At 42.5% G+C, this 21963-nt stretch overlaps 1 protein-coding gene across 4 annotated transcripts in view; it reads left to right on the top strand.

Moving 5' to 3' along the window:
- Nucleotides 1-21384, top strand: part of FAM186A (family with sequence similarity 186 member A) — a 72205-nt gene extending 50821 nt beyond the window's left edge. For 3 of the 4 annotated variants that reach the window (XM_070052221.1, XM_008256444.4, XM_051846268.2), the window contains 3 exons: nucleotides 1130-1275; nucleotides 1828-2013; nucleotides 20908-21384. In XM_070052221.1, the coding sequence (XP_069908322.1) occupies nucleotides 1130-1275; nucleotides 1828-2013; nucleotides 20908-20929 (354 nt within the window). In that variant the 3' untranslated portion in view covers nucleotides 20930-21384. The remainder of the gene's footprint in view (nucleotides 1-1129; nucleotides 1276-1827; nucleotides 2014-20907) is intronic. The other variant, XM_008256445.4, reaches the window with a different exon arrangement.
- The last annotated feature ends 579 nt before the right edge of the window (nucleotides 21385-21963 follow it).

The raw sequence follows: 21963 nt of genomic DNA, 5'->3' as shown, positions 1-21963 counted from the left end.
CGCCAGGCTGACGCCAGGAGCCAGGAGTTACATCCAGGTCTCCCATGTGGGTGGCAGGGGCTCAGACATTTCGGCCATCTTCTGATGCTTTCTTAGGCCATTAGCAGGAAGCTGGATAGGAAGTGAAGTAGCCAGGACAGGAATTGGCACTCATATGAGATGCCAACCTCACAGGAGGAGGCTTTACCCACTATGCCACAACATCAGGCCCAAAACTATGAATATATTGTTTTCAACACATTAAGAAGGAAGAGGAAAAAGCACAATGGATAAGAGGGCAGATAGGAATAAACGTCTTACACTGAATCAGGGTGATGGTTAACATACTCTGCTACCAGACTAGGAACAATCACTTTCACCTCATGCTGGCTAAGATACTTGGACACCTTAAGTTTTCATAGCCTCAACATGGTCAGGTGCTCTAGCCTGGTCTCCCACATCGTTGGCAAGGACTCAAGCACTTGAGCCATCTCTGCTGCCTCCCTGGTGTATTAGCAGGAAGCTGGATTTTAAGGCAGAAATGGACTTGATCTCCAGCACTCTGACATGGGAAATGAGTATTCCAAGTAGTAGTAGCTTAATCTGCTGCATCACAACACCTGCCCCAACACTTAAAGTTTTCAGAGCCTCAGTTCCAACATATGTAAGACAAGGATAATAACACCTACATTGAATGCTAGTTATAAGTCAGAAATGAGCCAGTGTCTGGAAGGTGCTTATCTCAGTGTCTGGCATGTAGTAAGTATTTAGTAAATGTTATGTATTATTACATTTGCATAGTGCTTCACAGTTTATATTCTGTGTATGTTGTTGTTTTATACAACGTTAACAACCTTGTGTCATTATTCCCATTTTTTAAAATGAAGATTAAACAGGTGCAGATAAATTAAGCAACTAAACAAAAGTCTCATAGCTACAACTAGGACTGGAGCTTAAATAGGACCAAGGTTTTTACATGTCATACCTGCCACCTCTGAAATTAAACATGTTGGATGTGGGTTGGAGGTGGGTTGGAGGAGGAAGAGGACTTGCAAATTTATGAAAGAGGGATTGTAGTTCCAACAAGAGCAAGTACAGAAGACCTTCTTAAAGATTCTGTTTCTTATTGTACTTTTTAAATTTTTTTTAGCTCCGAGAGATGTATAAATTGAATCTTAGTCAACCTACCCCGTTGATCACTGACAAAAAGCAGATCCCTGTCTCTACCAAATACGTTCAACAGCCAATCCAAGAGTTACCAGTAGAAAAGGACAGACTATCTGATAAGAAGATCAAGTATGTAGCAGAAAGACTGACACTAAACATTGTTTAGAAGATATGTGAGACCTGTGGCCTATTTTCCTGTCCAAGATTTGCCCCACAATGATGATACAGTGCAGTGGAGTCTAAAGGAGTACTAAGTTTTTTAGCTAATTTATCAACAGTTTTATATACTGGTTGTGAGTCTCTTTTCTTTAAAAAAAAAAAAAAACTGATTCTTCTTTCCTAAGAAACAAATTGTTTTAAGAATGTATAATAAAGAACATTAATTCCTGCAGGAGCTTTGGGAAGGGAATGGGAAAGGCTGCATGGTCTGTATACTCCATGAAGCTAAGAAGGCAGTTTTACTGTGAATTTCTAGGTGAAGTCATAGAAATGCAGCTTTGTTAACCATTTCAGTAAAGTCTGCTTTTTCAGCCACCTCTGTGAAAGTGGGCATAGTTAATGTTTGTCAGTGCAAGGGGGAGGGTATTATAGGACAGCTGGGGTAAGAGATGTGGAGAGAACAAGATTCATACATTTAGATTGGCTATGGAGCTCAGGAGAGCTGTGTCTCTGATTCTATAGACAACAAGAAGACCAGTTGAAGGCCATCTGGAATGCCGATCTGTCCACTTCAAGCTACCCAATAACAGAGAAGACGCCAGTGAGCTTGCTCTGGGCCCAGCTGGGTGGGTTTCCAGATATTCCGAGGCTGCTCCAGTTAGATATCCAGTCTACCTACAGGAAATCCCTTGCATCCCTTAAGACACGGTAAGTGAAAGACTGGGAGCACTCAGGTAACTAGACCTCTAGTCATATGTCTACTGTTTCCCTAACCTGACTTTCTCTTGCAGCACCAAGGACTTGCCAAAAGTAAGTGTTTGGTGTGAGGTTAGACTCACTAGCCAGAAAATAATACAGGTAAACACAGCATTAGTCTGTTAGTTTTTCTCTTCAAGGGCCTGAGGATGCCACCTATGAATAATACTAAACAAGCAAACACAAAGCTCGTCATAATTCTAGGACTCTAACCTGACACCAGACAGGCCCACTTCAAATTCCACCCTTAGAGAAGCTACTGGAAGAACCAAGAAGACCAGAGTAGAATGTCTCTGTCCACATTATGGTTCAGTGACATGACCTTAAAAGCAGTTGTCATATCTAGGCAGAATCTGAGGTAACTTATGGGATATATTCCTGACTGTACTGACGAGACTTGGAGAGAACAGGTAAGGTGATCAGGTGGCTCCACATTCCCAAATTCTATTGAACTCAGTTCTTAAACGAATAGAAGTTTCAGAAGTGAAGAGCTTTAGAGTTGCATTACCTCTTTGAGGACAGAGAATTATTTAATGACCTAAACCAAAGCTTAGAAAATTGAACACTGAACCTCTGAGAGTTCACAGGAGCAATTTAATGTATTTTAGTGAATCCCAGTCCCAAATTAAGTACTATCAACTTACAAATTTGGTCAGGTGGCAGACATCATGAAATAAGGCATTTAAAATTCTATAATATGATAAAAATAGCAAAAAATGACCACATAATGTATATAATATAAAATCATATACCAGGAGCACATGTGTTTATTGAAAAAGTTATCAAACCAAACATAACCATTAAATTGAATAAGCATGAGTCACGGTTTAATCAGAAAGAGAACTTTTTTAAAAAGCTTTATTTATTTGAAAGGCAGAGGGACATAAAGAAAGGGAGAAACAGAGAGAGGTGTTGTATCAACTGGTTCACTTCCAATATGGCTGCAACAGCCAGGTCTGAGACAAGCCAAAGCCAGGAGACGTTAATGCCATTCAGGTCTCTCATATGGGTGGCAGGGGCCCAAGTACTTGTGTAATTTTCCACTGCTTTCCCATGTGCATTAGCAGAAATCTGTATCAGAGCAGATCAGCCCAGACTTGAATTCGTACTCCAATAAAGAACTAGCTTTACCTAGTGCACCACAATGCTGACCTCGAAAGGAATTTTCCCCCCAACCAGTAGACAGTTTCCTGACCTAACCATCCACTTCTTACTCATAGGAAGTTCCTATAGACTGGGGCTGGTGTTGTGGCATAGCAGGTTAAGCTGCTACCTGTGATGCCAACATCCCATATGGGCACTGGTTCAAGTCATGGCTGTCCCACTTCTGATCCAGCTCCCTGCTAATAAGCCTGGGAAATCAGAAGAGGATGGCCCAAGTTCTTGGGATCCTGCACCCCCATGGGAGACCCAGAAGAAGTTCCTGGCTCCTGGCTCCTGGTTCCTGGCTTAGGATCGGCCCAGCTCTGGCCATTGAAGCCATCTGGAGAATGAACCAGTGGATAGAAGTACTCTTGCACTCTCGCTCGCTCTCTCTCTCTCTCCCCCTTCTTCCCTCCCTCCCTCCCTAACTCTGCCTTTCAAACAAATAAATAAATCCTTTTTAAAAAATACCTACACAATAAGGAAAATCCCTGTTTCCAGTTTATTATTTAGCCCCTTTCTTACTATTTAATCATAATCAGGAGCTTTGACTGCTTTGGGAGATTTTTTAAGTTTGTTTCTAGATTTTTTTTTAAGGAATGGGTACCGTTTTGAGTTTTGACAAATGTCATGGCAGCCACTAACCTATTTTCTGTCTGTATAGTCTTACATTTTCCAGAATGGCATATAAATCTAATTTTAGCATAATTCCTATAAAATTCATCCATGTTTTCATGTTTTTATTTACTTACTAGTATTATTCCATTGTATGTCTGTATCATGTTTGTTTAACCACTCATTAGGTGAGGGACATTTGTTTCCAGTTCTTGACAATTATGAATAAAGTAATTGGGTTTTTGAGTGAACAGAAATTTTCATTCCTCTTATATAAATAAGAGTGGGAGGGTGGTGCTATTTGACAAGTGTATGTTTAACATATAAGAAATCTTCAAAAGTGCCTGTACATTCCTTTATATTTCTTTGGATGAAAATCTAGTTGGTCCTTTGATACTTCTGGCAACTTTTTCATGACATAGGTTTGTCTGATCAGGAATTTAAATTTCCAAGACCATTTACAATTAAAACTTTAATGTTGTTTTTAAGTTGAGGCTTTTTGGGGCTGGCGCTATGGCGTAGTGGGTAAAGCCGCTGCCTGCAGTGCCGGCATCCCCTATGGACACCGGTTTGAGCGCCAGTGGCTCCACTTCTGACCCAGTTCTCTGCTATGGCCTGGGAAAGTAGTAGAAGATGGCCCACATCCTTAGGCCCCTGCACTCACATGGGAGACCTGGAAGAAGCTCCTGGCTTTGAATCAGCACAGCTCTGGCCATTGCAGCTGACTGGGGTGTGAACAAGTGGATGGAAGACCTCTCTCTCGCTCTCTGCCTCTGCCTCTCTGTAACTCTGCCTTTCAAATAGACAAATAAATCTTTTTTAAAAAAAAAAAGTTTTCCCCTCTTCTGGCTTACACTACGAAGTTTCCATATAAAGAGGAGAATATGGCTAGTTTTTCTTCTCCTCTATAGCCTAGTTCTTCTATTCCACTTCCCCAGGTTGCTGCTGTGATTAGGGAGCTGTTAGGGATTTGATCTCTGAGAGGTCAGAGAAGGCAAAAGGAAAAGTTCTTATTCAGTGTTACTGTGGCATTTTCTAGTATCATTGTAATTTTCTTATTTAAATTTTTAATTTATTATTATTTATCTTACTTATTTGAGAGGTAGAGAAACAGAGACAGAAGTAGACAGAGCTCACATCTGCTGGTTCACTCCCCAGATGCCTGCAATGGCAGGGGCTAAAGACAGGAGCTAGAAACTCAATCTGGATCTCCCACAGGGGTGGCATTTATTTTATTTACTTCAAAAGGTAGAGTTACAGAGAGAGGAGGACAGAGAGTGAGAGCAAGACCAAGAGTGAGAGAAAGAAAGGGAGAGAGAGAGCGAGAGAGAGATCCTCCATCTGCTGGTTCACTCCTCAAATGGCTGCAACAGTTAGGGCTGGTACAGGCCGAAGCCAGGAGCCAAGAGCTTCTTCCAGGTCTCCCATATGGGTGCAGGTGCCCAAGCACTTGAGCTATCCTCCACAGCTTTGCCAGGCCATTAGAAGGGAGCTACATCAGAAGTAGAATAGGCCGGCGCCACAGCTCACTAGGCTAATCCTCCACCTTGCTGCGCCCGCACACCGGGCTGTAGTCCCGGTCGGGGTGCCGGATTCTGTCCTGGTTGCCCCTCTTCCAGGCCAGCTCTCTGCTGTGGCCAGGGATTACAGTGGAGGATGGCCCAAATACTTGGGCCCTGCACCCCATGGGAGACCAGGAGAAGCACCTGGCTCCTGCCATCGGATCAGCGCGGTGCGCTGGCCGCAGCACGCCAGCCACGGCGGCCATTGGAGGGTGAACCAACGGCAAAGGAAGACCTTTCTCTCTGTCTCTCTCTCTCACTGTCCACTCTGCCTGTCAAAAAATTAAAAAAAAAAAAAAGCCAGGACTCAAACCACTGCCCATGTGGGATGCCAATGTAGCAAGGCTGCTACACCACAATGCTGGTCCTGGGGTGGCAACTTTCATAAAGTACTTTGGTGAGTTCTCTGGAGAGTGTGCTCATGGGATCTCACCTGCAGTTGTCTTGATCTGGGCAAATGCATTTCTATTTCAACTGACTCTTTACATTTATTCCCTCAACACCTGGGAATCCTGCGAACATCTAGCTTCTCTCTGCTTTCTGCTGTGATTGCACATTTAGGCAGCCATCCTGGACAGAATCCAAGACAACCCACGGACCATTTCTTTTTTCATTTTCTTTTGTTTTTAAAGCATTTATTTAGTTAGTTATTTGAGAGATAGAGTTACAGATAGAAAGATGAAGAGACAGATAAAAAGGTCTTCCATCTGCTGGTTCACTGCCCAAATGGCTGCAATGGTCAGAGCTGCACTGACCCGAAACCAGGAGCCAGGAAGTTCTTCCAGGTCTCCCACTCGGGTACAGGGGCCCAAGCACTTGGGCCATCTTCTGCTGCTTCCCCAGGCTATAAGTACAGAGCTAGATAGGAAGAGGAGCAGCCAGGACTTGAACTGATGCCCATATAAGATGCTGGCACCTCAGGCAGAGGCTTAGCCCACTATGCCACAGTGCTGGCCTTTTGTTTTTGTTTGCTTGTGTGTTTGTTTTTTTTAAACTAGAAACTTATTTAAAGTATACAAACTTGACGCATTTCATATATACCATTTTAGGAACACATTGATTCTTCTCACCCTACCCTCCCTCCTGCCAGCACTCCCACCTTTCTTCTTCCTCTCTCTCTCCTATTCTCATTCTTATTTTTGACAAAGAACTATTTTCAACTAACTTTATACTCATAAGAATAACCCTACACTAAGAGTTCAACAAATAATATGATGAAGAAAATTTAAAAAAAAAAAACCTGTTCCTCAACAATCGAGACAAGGGCTATTCAAATCATTGCATCTTGAAATGTCAATTTCACATTCATAGATTACCTTTTTTTTTTTTTGACAGGCAGAGTTAGACAGTGAGAGAGATATACAGTGAGAGAGACAGAGAGAAAGGTCTTCCTTCCGTTGGTTCACCCCCCAAATGGCTGCTATGGCCGGCACGCTGCACCGATCCAAACCCAGGAGCCAGGTGCTTCCACCTGGTCTCCCATGCAGGTGCAGGGCCCAAGCACTTGGGCCATCCTCCACTGCCTTCCCGGGCCACAGCAGAGAGCTAGACTGGAAGAGGAGCAACCGGGACAGAATCCGGTGCTCCAACCGGGACTAGAACCCTGGGTGCCGGCGCTGCAGGTGGAGGATTAGCCAAGTGAGCCACGGCGCTGGCCCATAGATTACCTTTTAGGTACTCTATGAGTCACCATACAAAGGATCTGTGGAGTCCTCAGTGAGAGCATGGACCTCATTGTGATGACCCACCCCAGGCAAGCAGGGAGCTCTGAGCATGTGAAGCCACTCATAGTGATTTCCCCAGAGACCCAGCTACACCCCGTACCCTCTCCTGCAGTCACAGTGTTCCCACAGTCTCAGCACACAAGGCTCCCACAGTCATGGGGTGCAGAGGATCTGCTCTACCCAGCTAGTCTGTCCCACAGAGAGGCAGAGACATTCCCAGAGCCAGCTGCCTGTTGGTGCTCTGGCTAGGCACTTTGAGTACGAGAGCCTGTAATATGTTGGGAGTCTGGCGGCACTTCAATGTCCTATGTGGGTGTTCAGTCCTACTCAATCCTCCCAGCCAGACTCAAGCATCTCCTCTCAGCTGGTTGCTGGGCATGTGGACATGAGCTGGTGCAGCTGTTACGTATATCCAAAATGGCACCCGCCCTCTCTCAGCTGGTTGCTGGGCACCAGGGCAGGGGACAGAAACATGTCCCTTTTCTTTAATTTTGGTTGGGTAAGTATCCTGTCCCCCACGGGGCTCCACATGCCAGGCCCTCCCGCAGCCATACTGCCAGTGGCATGGGCTGCTGCAGTCTGGTCTCACCTCACTCTCCAAAGCTGGTTGTCAGGTTCTCCGCTGTGGTATCTTGTGTTGTGTCCATGCCCATGCTGGGCATCCACACACTCCACACAGTGTCCCTCTTCAGTCCATGGAATTCCCACTGCAGTTTTCTTCCTAACTCTTCCCTGAGATTTGCATTCTCTCCATTTTTTTTTTTTTAACTATCTTCCCCTAGCCTAGAGCAGTAAGTGCCTTCCTATTCTGCCATCTTGCTAACCCCCAGCAATCCCACACCATCTCTAATAAGTGTATGTGTTTGTGTGGCCCCCATCTGGTAAATGGAAACACTAGAGCTTTCTTTGGCCCAACATTCTGAGGTTAAAGGCTTATCCCAGAGTAGCAACCAGTGGAGGAGGAACTTTTTTTAAGCAAAGAAATTCACTTAAAATCCTCTTCTTGATAATTCCATGCCCTCAAAGATCAAGAGTCAATTACTTTTTAATTCCTGGTCTAGTACTTCTCTTTGGAAATTAGTATCAATGTCTTGTTTTTAATTTGGTAACCTTTCTATTGGGTTTCACCAGAATGTCCATTTGTCCATGCTATCACACATAAAGTATATCTCTGTTAGAGGGGAGTCTAGTTAGAAGTTAGGTGCCTGAAAACTTTCAGAGTGGGAGACACCGAAAAAGCGAAAAAATTTAAGGTATTATAGGAAATAAAGAGTTAGGGAAAATGAAATCTAATCTTTGCCAGGACTGAGGGATATGACTATATTCAGCATCAGCACTCTTTTTTGGTTCATAGTTGAGATTTAATTGGTCCTAAGAACCAGTACACAGGCATTTCAGTTTGTTCACAATTCTTAACACACATACTGAAAACCTAAAAATCCATAAATTTCCATTCTTTTTAAAGGTATTCCATTGACTTTCCAGCTTTAAATTTGGAGGCAACTTTTCCTTAAGGGATATCAAGTACCAGTATCTTCAAATGTTGCTGTTACATAAACCCCATCGATTCACAATTTAATGTCATATACATGAAATACCCAAATTTTCAATCTTTCACAGCACATCAATTAAAACTATTGGGATAAAATATGTGCAAAGCATATCTAAAATAATGGAGTTGTACTCAGCACTTACAAAGAACTCTCATAACTCAATGAAAAATAATCAATAAAAATAGCTAAAGGTTTGAAGTTAATTCAGCAGAGGACGGTTATGAATGGCAAAGAAGCACATGGAAAATCCTCAACATTGTTAATCATTAGGGAAATGAAACACTACTATAGACCTACTATAAAATGTACAATTAAAAAGACTGACCATACCAAGTATTGCCAAACACGTAAAGGGTCTGTTATACATTGCTGGTGATGATGTAAATTAATATATCCACTTTGGAAAAGTTTACAGTACTTAAAAGGTTACCCATATACCTGCAGTATGACCTACCTATTATATATACCCCCAGGTATTTACCTGAGAGAAGTGGAAGCATCGATCTTGGCAAAGATGTGTATTTGAAAGTTCATAGCTGCTTCATTTACAACAATAAAAACTGGAAATAACTCAAATGTCAATCAACAGGTGACTAGATAAAGTGTGATACTGACAGTGGAGGATTATACACCATAAATGGAATGAACTATTAATACATGCTATAATTCAGATCAATTTCTAAATAATTACTCTGCAGGAAAGTCAGATAAAAAGTACATGCTGTACAACTGCACCTACAGTAGATTCTAGATGTAAACGTACTTACAGTGACAGAAAAATTAGTGGTTGTCTGTGGACGTGAAGGTTTCAGAAGAAGTTATAAGGAGCATGAGGAAGCTTTTGGGAGTGATGGACATTCTCATCATCTTGATGGTGGTGGTGGTTATATGGATGTAGACAGATATCCAAACTTAGCAAACTGTGTTCTGTAAATATAGGCAGTTTAGAATGAGTCAGCTGCATCCTAATAAAATATTAAAAAGTCTTTTAAATCTATTTATCATCTATCCACTCATCTACATATTTCTGTGTAGTCAGCTCTGGTTAAAACAGAACCCCCAACCTATATTAGAATGCCTGAGTTTGATATTTATCTCCTACTCCTCACTCCATCTTCTTGCTAATGCAGACCCTAGAAGGCATCAGGTGATGGTCCAGGTTACTGGGTTCCCAGCTACTGGATTCAGCCTCACCCAGTCCCAGCTGTTGCAGGGCATTTTGGAAGGATACCAGCAGAAAGAAGAACACTCCCCTCCACCCCGTGTGTGTGTGTGTGTGTGTGTGTACACAAATATTTATAAATAAACAGATTTTAAGAAAAGAATCCCAGTAATCTCTCTCATGCCCCCTGCCAGCTAATAGTCTTCATTTCAAGATAAATACTATGGAAAATACCATCACTGTAAATAGTCTTGCCTATGTTGGACTTCATTGAAATGAATCATATAATATTTTATCTTTTCTGTCTTCCTTCCTTCTCACATTATTATTTCTGTGAGATATATCAACATACTTGTTTCTCATATATACTATAAAGTATCTTCCTTTCTACTGCAGATATATTATTTTTTATGAATCAATGCTAATATCCAATGTTTTTCTACATCTACTGAGTTGAGTTAATCACATGATTTTTCTTCACCTTAGCAAGGTTATATATGATACTGGTTTTTAACTAAGAGTATTATGATATATTTTACCTTGAATAAAATGTATACAATTGGAAAAAAAAAACTCAACTCTCCAGTTCCTTCTCTTCCTGTTTCCAACGGGGATAACTAGAACTGAAATTTCTCCCTTCTTCTTGACCTGCTGGAGCTACTACCATCCTTGGCAACCTTGAGATAATGATGGTGAGATCAAGACTTGAAGAGGGGAAAAATCAGAATAACCTTGTTCTGTATAACATCACCAAATTGTAGAAGTTGAAGTACATCTGCCTCTCAGCTTCTAGTTGCTCACTTAAGTGGATGATAAATGGCCTTCCAGCTTCAACCATATTTAGTCAAGTATTCTGTTCCTTGCAACCAAAAAAAAACCTCCTGATTTGCTCAGCTTAGTTTTTCCACTGGGGAAATTCTTTCCTGACCTTCCCTATTGTCCTTGAGTGCCATTCCTCCATACTCCCATAATATCCTGAACTTGTTACTCTCTATCACTGTATTTGTCACATGACTTGTACTTGTCTGTTTATGTATCTGTCTCTGTCTCCTTGGAGGACTGGCACTTTTCCTGGCCTATAAGAGTTACTCAAAATAGTTTCATGTTCAGTGAATGAACAAATCTATGGTTTTCTCCCCAGGAGGTGAGGAAATATTGAGGAATGACAAAAGATAACTATCAGAAGGACTCTCTTTTTTTTTTTTTTTCTTGACAGGCGGAGTTAGTGAAAGAGACAGAGAGAAAGGTCTTCCTTTTCCATTGGTTCACCCCACAAATGGCCACTATGACCAGTGTGCTACACCAATCCAAAGCCAGGAGCCAGGTGCTTCCTCCTGGTCTCCCATGCGGGTGCAGGGCCCAAGCACTTGGCCATCCTCCACTGCCTTCTCGGGCCACAGCAGAGAGCTGGCCTGGAAGAGGAGCAACCGGGACAGAACCGGCGCCCCAACCAGGACTAGAACCCAGGGTGCCAGCGCCTCAGGTGGAGGATTAGCCTAGTGAGCCGCGGCACCGGCCAGAAGGACTCTCTTCTGACAGAAGCAATTTGAAAGTTGCAGGATGTGATGAGACACTGGCATTGTGGCACCGTGCAATGCCAGCATCCCATGTGAGTGTTGGTTCATGTCCCAGATACTCTAGTTCTGATCCAGCTCCCTGCTAATGCACCTAGGAAGGCCATAAAGAATGGACCAAGTACTTGGGTGTCTGCACCCACATGGGAGACTGGGTCGGAGTACCTGGCTCCTGGCTTCAGCCAGGCCCAGTTCTGGCCATTGTAGCCATTTGGGGAGTGAAGATTAGATCTCTCAATCTCTCTCTCACTGTTTACAACTGTCTTTCAAGTAAATAAATAAATCTTTATTAAAAATGTATAAATGCAGGAATGTCTATTAAGTGAGCAAAGTACTACTGCCTGATAAGCAGTAATAAAGCCAGTAACACTTCATGTCTGTCATGTACAGTATAAATACAATCATTATTGAACCTCACAAACATCCTAACAAGGTAGGCAGAGCACTTTTTTTTTTTAAGATTTATTTATTTTTTTTTGAAAGGAAGAGAGAGGGGAGAAAGACAGAGACATACAGACAGAAAGAGAGATCTTCCACCCGTTGGTTCACTCCTAAATGCCCACAACAGCTAATGCTAGCTAGAGATAGACCAGGCCAAGGTCAGGAGCCATGAACATAATCCAAGTCTCCACATGGGTGGCAGGAGCCAAGTACTTTGGCCATTATCCACTGCCACCCAGGCACGTTAGCAGGAAGTCGGATCAGAAGCACAGAATATCTGAGACTTGAACAATGCACTCTGATATGGGATGCAGGCAACCCAAGAGTCAGTTTAACCTGCTGTACACAATGTGAGCCCCCAGATCAAGCATTTCATGATAGGAAGCTGAGGCAAAAGCAGACTTTCAAATAAATTTCTATACCACATTATAGACATATAATGTGAAATATGCCTTCAACTAAATGGTTTAAATATTTAATGTGAAAAATTTCACTAACTACTAGGTTAAGGTCAAGGTCATTTAGAATCATTATAACTGCCAGTTCTCTCTGTCATTCACCCTATGTTTCTGTGACTGTATTGCCTTTCACTACTAAACTCTCTGCTAAAAACCACAGAGAGAGCTGGCACATACTGTGCTATGTTATCATTCTTTACTTCCCTAAGGGAGGTCTTGGCTAGGGAGTTGTGTAATTAAAAATAATTAAATGACAAATGTAATTTTCAGATGTTTGAATTGGCTTTTTAAGAGCATTTACCTTTTGAAAAAAAGCTACTTATACAAATTATAAACTAGAAAGTTGTCTGATAAATATAGAATAAGGGGGGCTGGTGCTGTGGCGCAGCGAGTTAACGCCCTGACCTGAAGCACCGGCATCCCCTAAGGGCGCCAGTTTAAGATCCAGCTGCTCCACTTCCAATCCCACTCTCTGCTGTGGCCTGGGAAAGTAGTAGAAGATGGCCCAAGTCCTTGGGCCCCTGCACCCACGTGGGAGAACTGAAAAAAGCTCCTGGCTCCTGGCTTCAGATCAGTGCAGTTCCAGCCATTGCGGCCAATTGGGGAGTGAACCAGCGGATGGAAGACCTCTCCCTCTCTCTCCCTGCCTGTCCTCTCTCTGTGTAACTCTGACTTTCGAATAAATAAATAAATCTTTAAAATAAATAAATAAATCCAGAATAAGGGCAGAAGCTACTTGTGTGCTATCAATGGTTGTGATGTAAAATCACAATTTGTATTCACTTCCACTGTAAAGACACATCTGACACACAACCTGGACAGTTATGCTGCTTGTGTACAACCAGAAACAACTCTCTGACCCTACGTTTCTTTTCTTTTTTTTCTTTTTTTTTTTTTTTTACAGGCAGAGTTAGACCGTGAGAGAGAGAGAGACAGAGAGAAAGGTCTGCCTCCCATTGGTTCACCCCCAAATGGCCACTATGGTCAGCGCTGCCCCATTCCAAAGCCAGGAGCCAGGTGCTTCCTCCTGCTCTCCCACACGAGTACAAGGCCCAAGCACTTGGGCCATCCTCCACTGCCTTCCAGGGTACAGCAGAGAGCTGGACTGGAAGAGGAGCAACCAGGACAGAATCTGGCACCCCAACCGTGACTAGAACCCGGTGTGCCGGCACCACAGGCAGAGAATTAGCCAAATGAGCTGTGGCACTGGCTAACCCTACGTTTCTTATTCTCATGCTATTAGCCATTCCATTTTTTAATATATTTATTTTATTTATTTAAAAAAGCAAAGTTACACAGAGGCAGAGGGGGAAAGAGAGAGAGAGAGAGAGAGGTCTTCCATCCACTGGTTCACTCCCCAAATGGGTGCCAGTTCGAGTCCGTGGTGCTCCACTTCCAATCCAGCTCCCCGCTAGTGTGCCTGGAAAAGCAGTGAAAGATGACCCAAGGACTTGGACTCCTGCCACCCTTATGGGAGACCTGGGTGGAATTCAAAGCTCCTGGCCGGCGCCGCGGCTCACTAGGCTAATCCTCTGCCTTGCAGTGCCAGCACACCAGGTTCTAGTCCCGGTCGGGGCACCGGATTCTGTCCCGGTTGCCCCTCTTCCAGGCCAGCTCTCTGCTGTGGCCCGGGAGTGTAGCGGAGGATGGCCCAAGTGCTTGGGCTCTGCACCCCATGGGAGACCAGGAGAAGCACCTGGCTCCTGCCTTCGGATAGGTGCGGTGCGCCGGCCGCAGCGCGCCAGCCGCGGCGGCCATTGGAGGGTGAACCAACGGCAAAGGAAGACCTTTCTCTCTGTCTCTCTCTCTCTCACTGTCCACTGTGCCTGTCAAAAAAAAAAAAAAAAAAAAAAGCTCCTGGCCCAGCCCCTGCCACTGCAGTCATTTGGGGGCTGAATGAGCAAATTGGAAGATATCTCTCCCTTCCTCTCTCTCTCTCTCTCTCTCACTCTGCCTTTCAAACAAATAAATAAATGTAAAAAAAAAAAAATAGTACCACATATGCCTAAGAGTGGTTTGTGTAATCTGATGAACACTTGCTATGTGCTAATCCTAAACAACAAAAGCAAGACCTAATTTAGATGACAGATCATGCTGGACCCAACCTTTGCAATAAGAGTGACTAAAGACTGAGTTATTTGTTTTGTTGCTATTAAGTTTCCCAAGCTCCTTATATAACCTGCAAGTTAATATTTTATTTGGATGTATAGTTTACAAATATTTTTCTCCCATTCTGTCAGTTGCCTCTTCACTTGGTTGTTTCCTTTGCTGCAGATGCTTCTTATCTTGATGTAATTCCCTATGTCTATTTTTGCTTTTTTTTGTCTATGATTCTAGGGTCTTATCCAAGAAGTCTTTGCTTATGCCTATGTCTTGCAGTGTCTCCCCTATGTCTTCCTCTAGTAATTTGATGGTTTTAGGTCTTAAGTTTAGATCTCTGACCCATTGTGAGTTGATTTTTGTATACAGTATAAAGTAGAGGTTTTGTTTCAACCTTCTGCATATGGAAATCCAATTCTCCCAACATCATTTTCTGGGAGCAATCCAGGGAATGATTTTAGTTTGGTTGTCAAAGATTAGTTGGTTATAGATGTATGAGTTAATTACTGCTCCATTGGTCTATATGTCTGTTGTCTTCAAGATTTTATTTATTTATCTATTTGAGAGGTAGAGTTACAGACAGAGAGATGAAGAGACAGAGAGAAAGTCTGATTTTTTCCTAGAAAGTCTAGGGAAAAAATCCTAAAGTTCTTTTGGAAACACAAAAGACCTCAAATAGCCAAAGCAAACTTATACAATAGACACAAACACAGAGGCACCACAATACCAGATTTAAAGACATAATAATGGATTGTTATAATCAAAACAGCCTGGTACTGGCACAAAAACAGGCATTTAGAAGGCTGGCACTATGGTGTGTAAGGCTAAGCCTCCACCTGCAGCACCAGCATCCCATATCGGCACCAGTTCAACTCCTGGCTACTCCTCTTTGGATCCAGCTCTCCACTAATGGCCTGGGAAAGCAGTAGAAGATAGCCCAAGTGCTTGAGCTCCTGCACCCACATTAGAGACCCAGAAGAAGCTCCTGGCTCCTGGCTTTGGATGAGCCCAGCTCTGGCCATTGTGGCCATTGCAGAGTGAACTAGCAGATGAAGACCAACCTCTCTCTCTCTCTCTCTCTCTCTCTCTCTCTCTCTGTAACTCTGCCTTCCAAATAAATAAGCAAAATCTTTTTAAAAATAAAAACGTACTCCTTACCCTAATTGTTGCAATATGGTTTAAAAAAAAATTGAGAGGGGGAAATAGTAAAATACTGAGGGCATAGGGCCAGTGCTGTGGCATAGCAGGTAAAGCTGCAGCCTATAGTGCTGACATCCCAAATGGGTGCCAGTTCGAGTACCGGCTGCTCCACTTCCAATCCAGCTCTCTGCTATGGCCTGGGAAAGCAGTAGAAGATGGCCCAAGTCCTTGGGCCCCTGCACTTGCATGGGAGACTTGGAAGAAGCTCCTGGCTCCTGACTTTAGATCAGTGCAGCTCCAGCTGTTGTGGCCAATTGGGGAGTGAACCAGCTGATAGAAGACCTCTCTCTCTGCCTCTCTCTATAACTGTGTCATTCAAATAAATAAAATAAATCTTTAAAAAAAAAAAAAGAAGAAGCATGTGTCCCATAATGAGGTACTTTATACTTTAACTGTATGTATAACTCTAGACAACATAAAAAATGATTAAAATTACCAGATAAAATATGATACCCAGTTAAATTTGTTAACTTTCTCTATTGCTTTCCTATTTTTTATTTCATTAGTTTCTAGTCTGATAACAAAATAAGAATAAAATATTAATACATTATATTATATATAATAAAATAATACAAATTTATTTTCTTCTCTTGGGATTTAATTTGCCCTTCTTTCACTAGTTTCCTAAGGTGGTAACCTAAATGATTAATTTTAGATTTTTTTTAATATATGCATTCAATGCTATAAATTTCCTTCTACGCTCTGCTTTCATTATGTTCCATAAATTTTTTTAAGATTTATTTATTTATTTATTTATCTGAAAGTCAGAGTTACACAGAGAGAGAAGGAGAGACAGAGAGAGAGAGAGGTCTTGCATCCGATGGTTCACTCCCTAGTTAGCTGCAATGGCTAGAGCTGGGATGATCAGAAGCCAGGAGCCAGGAGCTTCTTCTGGGTCTCTCATGTGGGTGCAGGGCCCCAAGGACTTGGGCCATCTTCCACTGCTTTCCCAGGCCATAGCAGAGAACTGGATTGGAAGTGGAGAAGCTGGGACTTGAACTGGCGCCCAGATGGGATGCCAGCACTGCAGACAGTGGCTTTACCCACTACACCACAGTGCCAGCCCCATCCCATGAATTTTGATACCATACTCTCGTCTTACTTAGTCCAAAGAATTTCTAAATTCCTCTTGAGATTTAACCCATGTTATATGTATGTTATATATAAAGAATTGTGTTGTTTAATCTCCAAATATTTGAGGATTTTTCCAACTCTCTTTTTTTAAAAAGATTTCTTCTATTTATTTGAAAGACAGAGTTACAGAGATAGAGAGGTAGAGAGGTAGAGGGAGAGAAAGAGAGAGAGAGAGAGAGAGAGAAAGTCTTCTGTCTGCTGGTTTACTCCCCCAAATAACTGCAATGGCCAGAGCTGAGCTGAGCTGAGCTGAAGCGAGGAGCCAGGAACTTCATCCAGGTCTCCCACATGGGTGCAAGGGCCCAAGGACTTGGGCCATCTTCCACTGCTTTCCCAGGCCACAGCAGAGAGCTGGATCAGAAGTGACTCAAACCAGTGCCCATATGCATGCTGGCACTGCAGGCGGTGGCTTTACCTGCTATGCCACAGCGCTAGCCCCTGTACATTTCTGATATGTTAATGTCTGTAACTATAAAAGTAGATTCATCTATTTATCCTTGCAATTCTATCAGTTTTTGCCTCAAGTATTTTGATGCTCTGTTGTCATGTCTTCATAGAGAATTAGCTAGCCCCTTTATCATTATACCCTGCCTACCCCAATAACTTCCTTTGCTTTGACATCTGCTTTAAAAAATAGCTACTCCTGCTTTCTTTTGATTAGTGTTATCATGCTATATCTTTCTCCATATTTTAAATTAAATGTCTTTATATTTAAAATAAGTTTCAGGCAGAGGTTTAACCTCTGTGCCACAATGCTATCCCCTATCCACCTGTTCTTGCATTTGTTTACATTTTTCCATTAGATCCCCTTAGCATATGAATTATAGTTGTTTTATATTGCTGCTCTGCAAATTCCAACTTCCCTATCATATCTGACCTGTTCTGTTGCTTGCTGTGTGTCTTAAACAGTGCTTTTATTTTTAGCTTTTGGCATACCTTGTAATTTTTTGTCCAGTCCACATATAATGTACCAGGTGAGAAGAAGTCTAGTATAAATAGACCTTCAGGGGTATAGTGTTGTGTGGGGAGGGCAAATGTTCTACAGTCCTACAACTAGGTCTTGGTCTTTTGGTGAGCCTATGTCTGTGGACTGTGAACTTCACCAGTACATCTAAGTTGTTTTTTCTCCACTTAGGAACAGTATGGCTACAAGGAGCCAGAATTAGATATTTCCCTCCCCCTGGTAGGTTACATACTAGTAAAACCACAGGCTCTTGAAGGCAGGCCTTGTTAGAACGCAGTGGCACACTTCAAAATGGTTACTTTTCCCCTCCCTCTGCCCAGGCACAAAGGATCTTTTTCCCGACATCTTCTGTGAAATGAGCCCCTGCATGTAAATCTCACAAGAGTGGTCCCTCCACAAGACAGGGTCCTCCTGGAATTTTCTCTCTCCAAGTGTCCACATTGGGCCTCCAGCAATTCAGCAATGACGCTTTAGATTTCTCAGGACACATTCCCACATTCTCACTTATGTTTCTGCTTTATTATGTGGTGATTCTCTTTACCTATCTGTCTCTGATTTAAGGGGCAGCGACTGTGACCTCACTTCCCTATCAAATCTAAGGCAATATATATATATGTATTTATTTTTTTAAATATCTCTGTACCTATTTCATTGCAAAAATAAGCTTATATTTGGTAAGTTTTTAAACTTCCTTTTTTAAAGATTTATTTATTGGGGCCACCACAGGTTCTCTCGCCAAATGGCTACAACAGCTGTAGCTGGGCTAATCCTAAGCCAGGAGCCAAGAGCTTCTTCTGAATCTCCCACATGGGGGCCGGCCCCAAAGAGTTGGCCATCTTCTACTGCTTTCCCAGACACATTAGCAGGGAACTGGGTCAAAAGTGGAGCAGCCGGGACTCAAACAGACACACCCTGATGGGATGCCATTGATGCAGGCTGAAGCTTTAACCTCCTGAGCCAAAGAGCCGGCCCTATAAAATTCCTTTTGTTTAACTTAAGAGTGCATCTTTGGGGCTGGTGCTGGGGCACAATGGGTTAATGCCCTGGACTGAAGTGCCAGCATCCCTTAAGGGCACTGGTTTGAGACCTGGCTGCTCCACTTCCAATTCCGCTCTCTGCTGTGACCTGGGAAAGCAATAGAAGATGGCCCAAGTCCTTGGGCCCCTGCACCCACGTGGGAGACCCAGAGCAAGCTCCTGGCTCCTGGCTTCAGATCAGCACAGCTCCGGCCGCTGCGGCCATCTGGGGAGTGAACCAGTGGATGGAAGGCTTCTCTCCCTCTCTCTCTGTCTCTCTCTCTCTCTGCCTCTCCTCTCTCTGTGTAACTCTGACTTTCAAATAAATAATAAATCTTTAAAAAACACATTTTTTAAAAAAGAGTGCATCTTTGAAATTTTTCTATGTTGATAAGTAGAGATTTACATTGTCAGTTCCTTGGTTAATTGATATTCAGTTACACAAGTGTTTCCTAATTTACTGAACAATTCTCATACAACTGTCAATGCTATTCACAACACTGCTCAGTTATCTTAGCACTAATTGCCATATTTATATGATTACTGCTCTACGAAAACCCCATTAAAAGAATATTGTTGTTTGTTCTAATTACAAAAATAATGCATGTTCACTGTAGAATATTGGAAATGCAAGCAAGTGTACCCCAGAAATAACAACCAGTGTCCATATTTAAGCCATGTTTTTTTTTTTAAAAGGTAAGTTTATTTTGGTACAAAAACCTTTTGAAATCCATGTATATAAGGGATCTTCAAAAATTTTATGGAAAATGCACACTATAAATAAAACTATATATAGATTTACAATGATATATTAATACAGCTATGACAATACAGTGTGATACCCATATCATTTTTTTACAGCCACATGACATCAGCACATCATAAGCCATGTTTTAACTTTAAATATAAGAAAACTGTCTTGGCCAGCACTGTGACAGAGTAGGCTAAGCCTCTACCTGTGCTGCTGGCATCTCATATGGGTGCCAGTTCAAGTCCCAGTTGTCCCACTTTTGAGCCAGCTTCTTTTTTTTTTATTTATTTATTTATTTATTTATTTATTTATTTATTTTTTGACAGGCAGTGGTCAGTGAGAGAGAGGGACAGAGAGAAAGGTCTTCCTTTGCCGTTGGTTCACCCTCCAATGGCCGCCGCGGCCGGCATGCTGCGGCCGGCGCACCGTGCTGATCCAATGGCAGGAGCCAGGTGCTTCTCCTGGTCTCCCATGGGGTGCAGGGCCCAAGCACTTGGGCCATCCTCCACTGCACTCCCTGGCCACAGCAGTGAGCTGGCCTGGAAGAGGGGCAACCGGGACAGAATCCGGCACCCCGACCGGGACTAGAACCTGGTGTGCCAGCGCCGCAAGACGTAGGATTAGCCTAGTGAGCCGCGGCGCCGGCCTTGAGCCAGCTTCTTGCTGATGGCCTGGGAAAGCAGTAGAAGATAGCTCAAGTGCTTGGGGCACTGGGAGATCCAGAGAAAGCTTCTGGTTCCTGGCTTCAGATCAGCTCAGCTCTGGCCATTGCAGCCATTAGGGAAGTGAACCAGTGAATGGAAGACCTCTCTCTCTATCTCTCCCTCTCTCTGTCTATAACGCTGCCTCTAAATGAATAAATATTTAAAAATAAATAAATAAAAGTAATGAATGCCTCTAATGAAGGAGGCATTGGGCACAGTGGTTAAGGTGCCACTTGAGACATATGTATCCCATACTAGAGAGCCTGGGTTTGAGTCCCACCTCCACTTCCAATCTAGCTTCCTGCTAATGCACACCCTGAGGCAGCAGGTGATTGCACAAGTTCTTGAGTCCCAACGACACCTGTTGGAAGACCTGGATTGAGTTTTAGGCTCCTGGCTTTGGCCTGCTGCAGTCCCAGCTGTTGCTGGCATCTGGGGAATGAACCAGGGGACAGAAAATCTATGTCTCTCTGTTTCAAATAAATTTAAAAAAAAAAATACCGTCTAATTAGTAATCAGCTACTCCCAAGCCCTTCTCTTCTTGATTTTGTCCTGGGAGATATTCCGCCTCCCTCACCTGACTTTCATAAATATGGACTACATGACTTCACTAAGCTGACCTTTGTGAGTTCTGGAGGCACTCTTATTTTCCAATATGACTTACCTACATTCCAGATAAAATATGATACCCAGTTAAATTTGTTAACTTTCTCTATTTGTAGTAATTTTTTTGTTTCATTTCCAGGTGTAAGAAGACCCCCAAGTAACTACAAAATTAAATACAAACATGCTTATAGTAAATTCACTGTGTCTCATTTTGTTCTGTTTCACGGATATACATACATTGCTTTGTCTCTTCTTTGCCTTTGCATTGGAGCCAGATTTGTGTACAGAAACAAGATATTGAGGTCTTTAATAGGAAGTAGTCTTTTATTATTATTTATGACAGCATAAGGCCTAGGTGGATTTTTACCCAAAAGCCTAAGCTGGAACAGAGAGGGCTATTTTCTTATATATGATTTTAGCTTCTTTGTCTCCCTTATGTGGCTACATGCCTGCATTTGAATGGATATTCTAATGTTACATGGGAGCCACAGAAATTGATACAATACTGCACAAGCATACATAGTTACTGATGATGGGTTTGGTTTTTTTTTCCACACACATACTGAGCTGTATGCGCTCTCCCATAGGTTAACACCATCCCTCTACACTAACAAGCAGGAAGGATTCAAGGAGAAAAAAGCACATGGTCATGTGAAGAATTGCAGAATATACCTAATAAAGTTAAATGTTTATTTTTAAAAATCAGAAAAATAGATATTATTTGTAATATTAGTAATAATAGATATATTAGATATTATTAATTGGCATCCCACCATTCACAGTATCACTAAAAACTATAAAATCTCTGAAAGTGAATTAAAAAATGGCACAATATTTTATCCTGAAAAATGTTTAAGTTCTGTAAAGGAAATATGAGAAAATCTAAAAAAAAAGTTAAATGTTATACTATATTCTTAGATGACAACTTACCTTTTTTTTTTGACAACTTACCTTAATAAACATGTTAACTCTTCCCAAATGAACTTATAAGATCAAATTAATTAAATGTATAAAAATTTTTTAAAAAATATTAACTTTAGCCGGCGCCGTGGCTCAATAGGCTAATCCTCCACCTTGCGGCGCCGGCACACCGGGTTCTAGTCCCGGTTGGGGCGCCGGATTCTGTCCCGGTTGCCCCTCTTCCAGGCCAGCTCTCTGCTATGGCCAGGGAGTGCAGTGGAGGATGGCCCAGGTG

The sequence above is a fragment of the Oryctolagus cuniculus genome, chromosome 11 (assembly GCF_964237555.1).
Source record: "Oryctolagus cuniculus chromosome 11, mOryCun1.1, whole genome shotgun sequence".
In the NCBI taxonomy this organism is placed as follows: domain Eukaryota; kingdom Metazoa; phylum Chordata; class Mammalia; order Lagomorpha; family Leporidae; genus Oryctolagus; species Oryctolagus cuniculus.
This window is presented reverse-complemented; position numbering and strand designations above follow the sequence as displayed.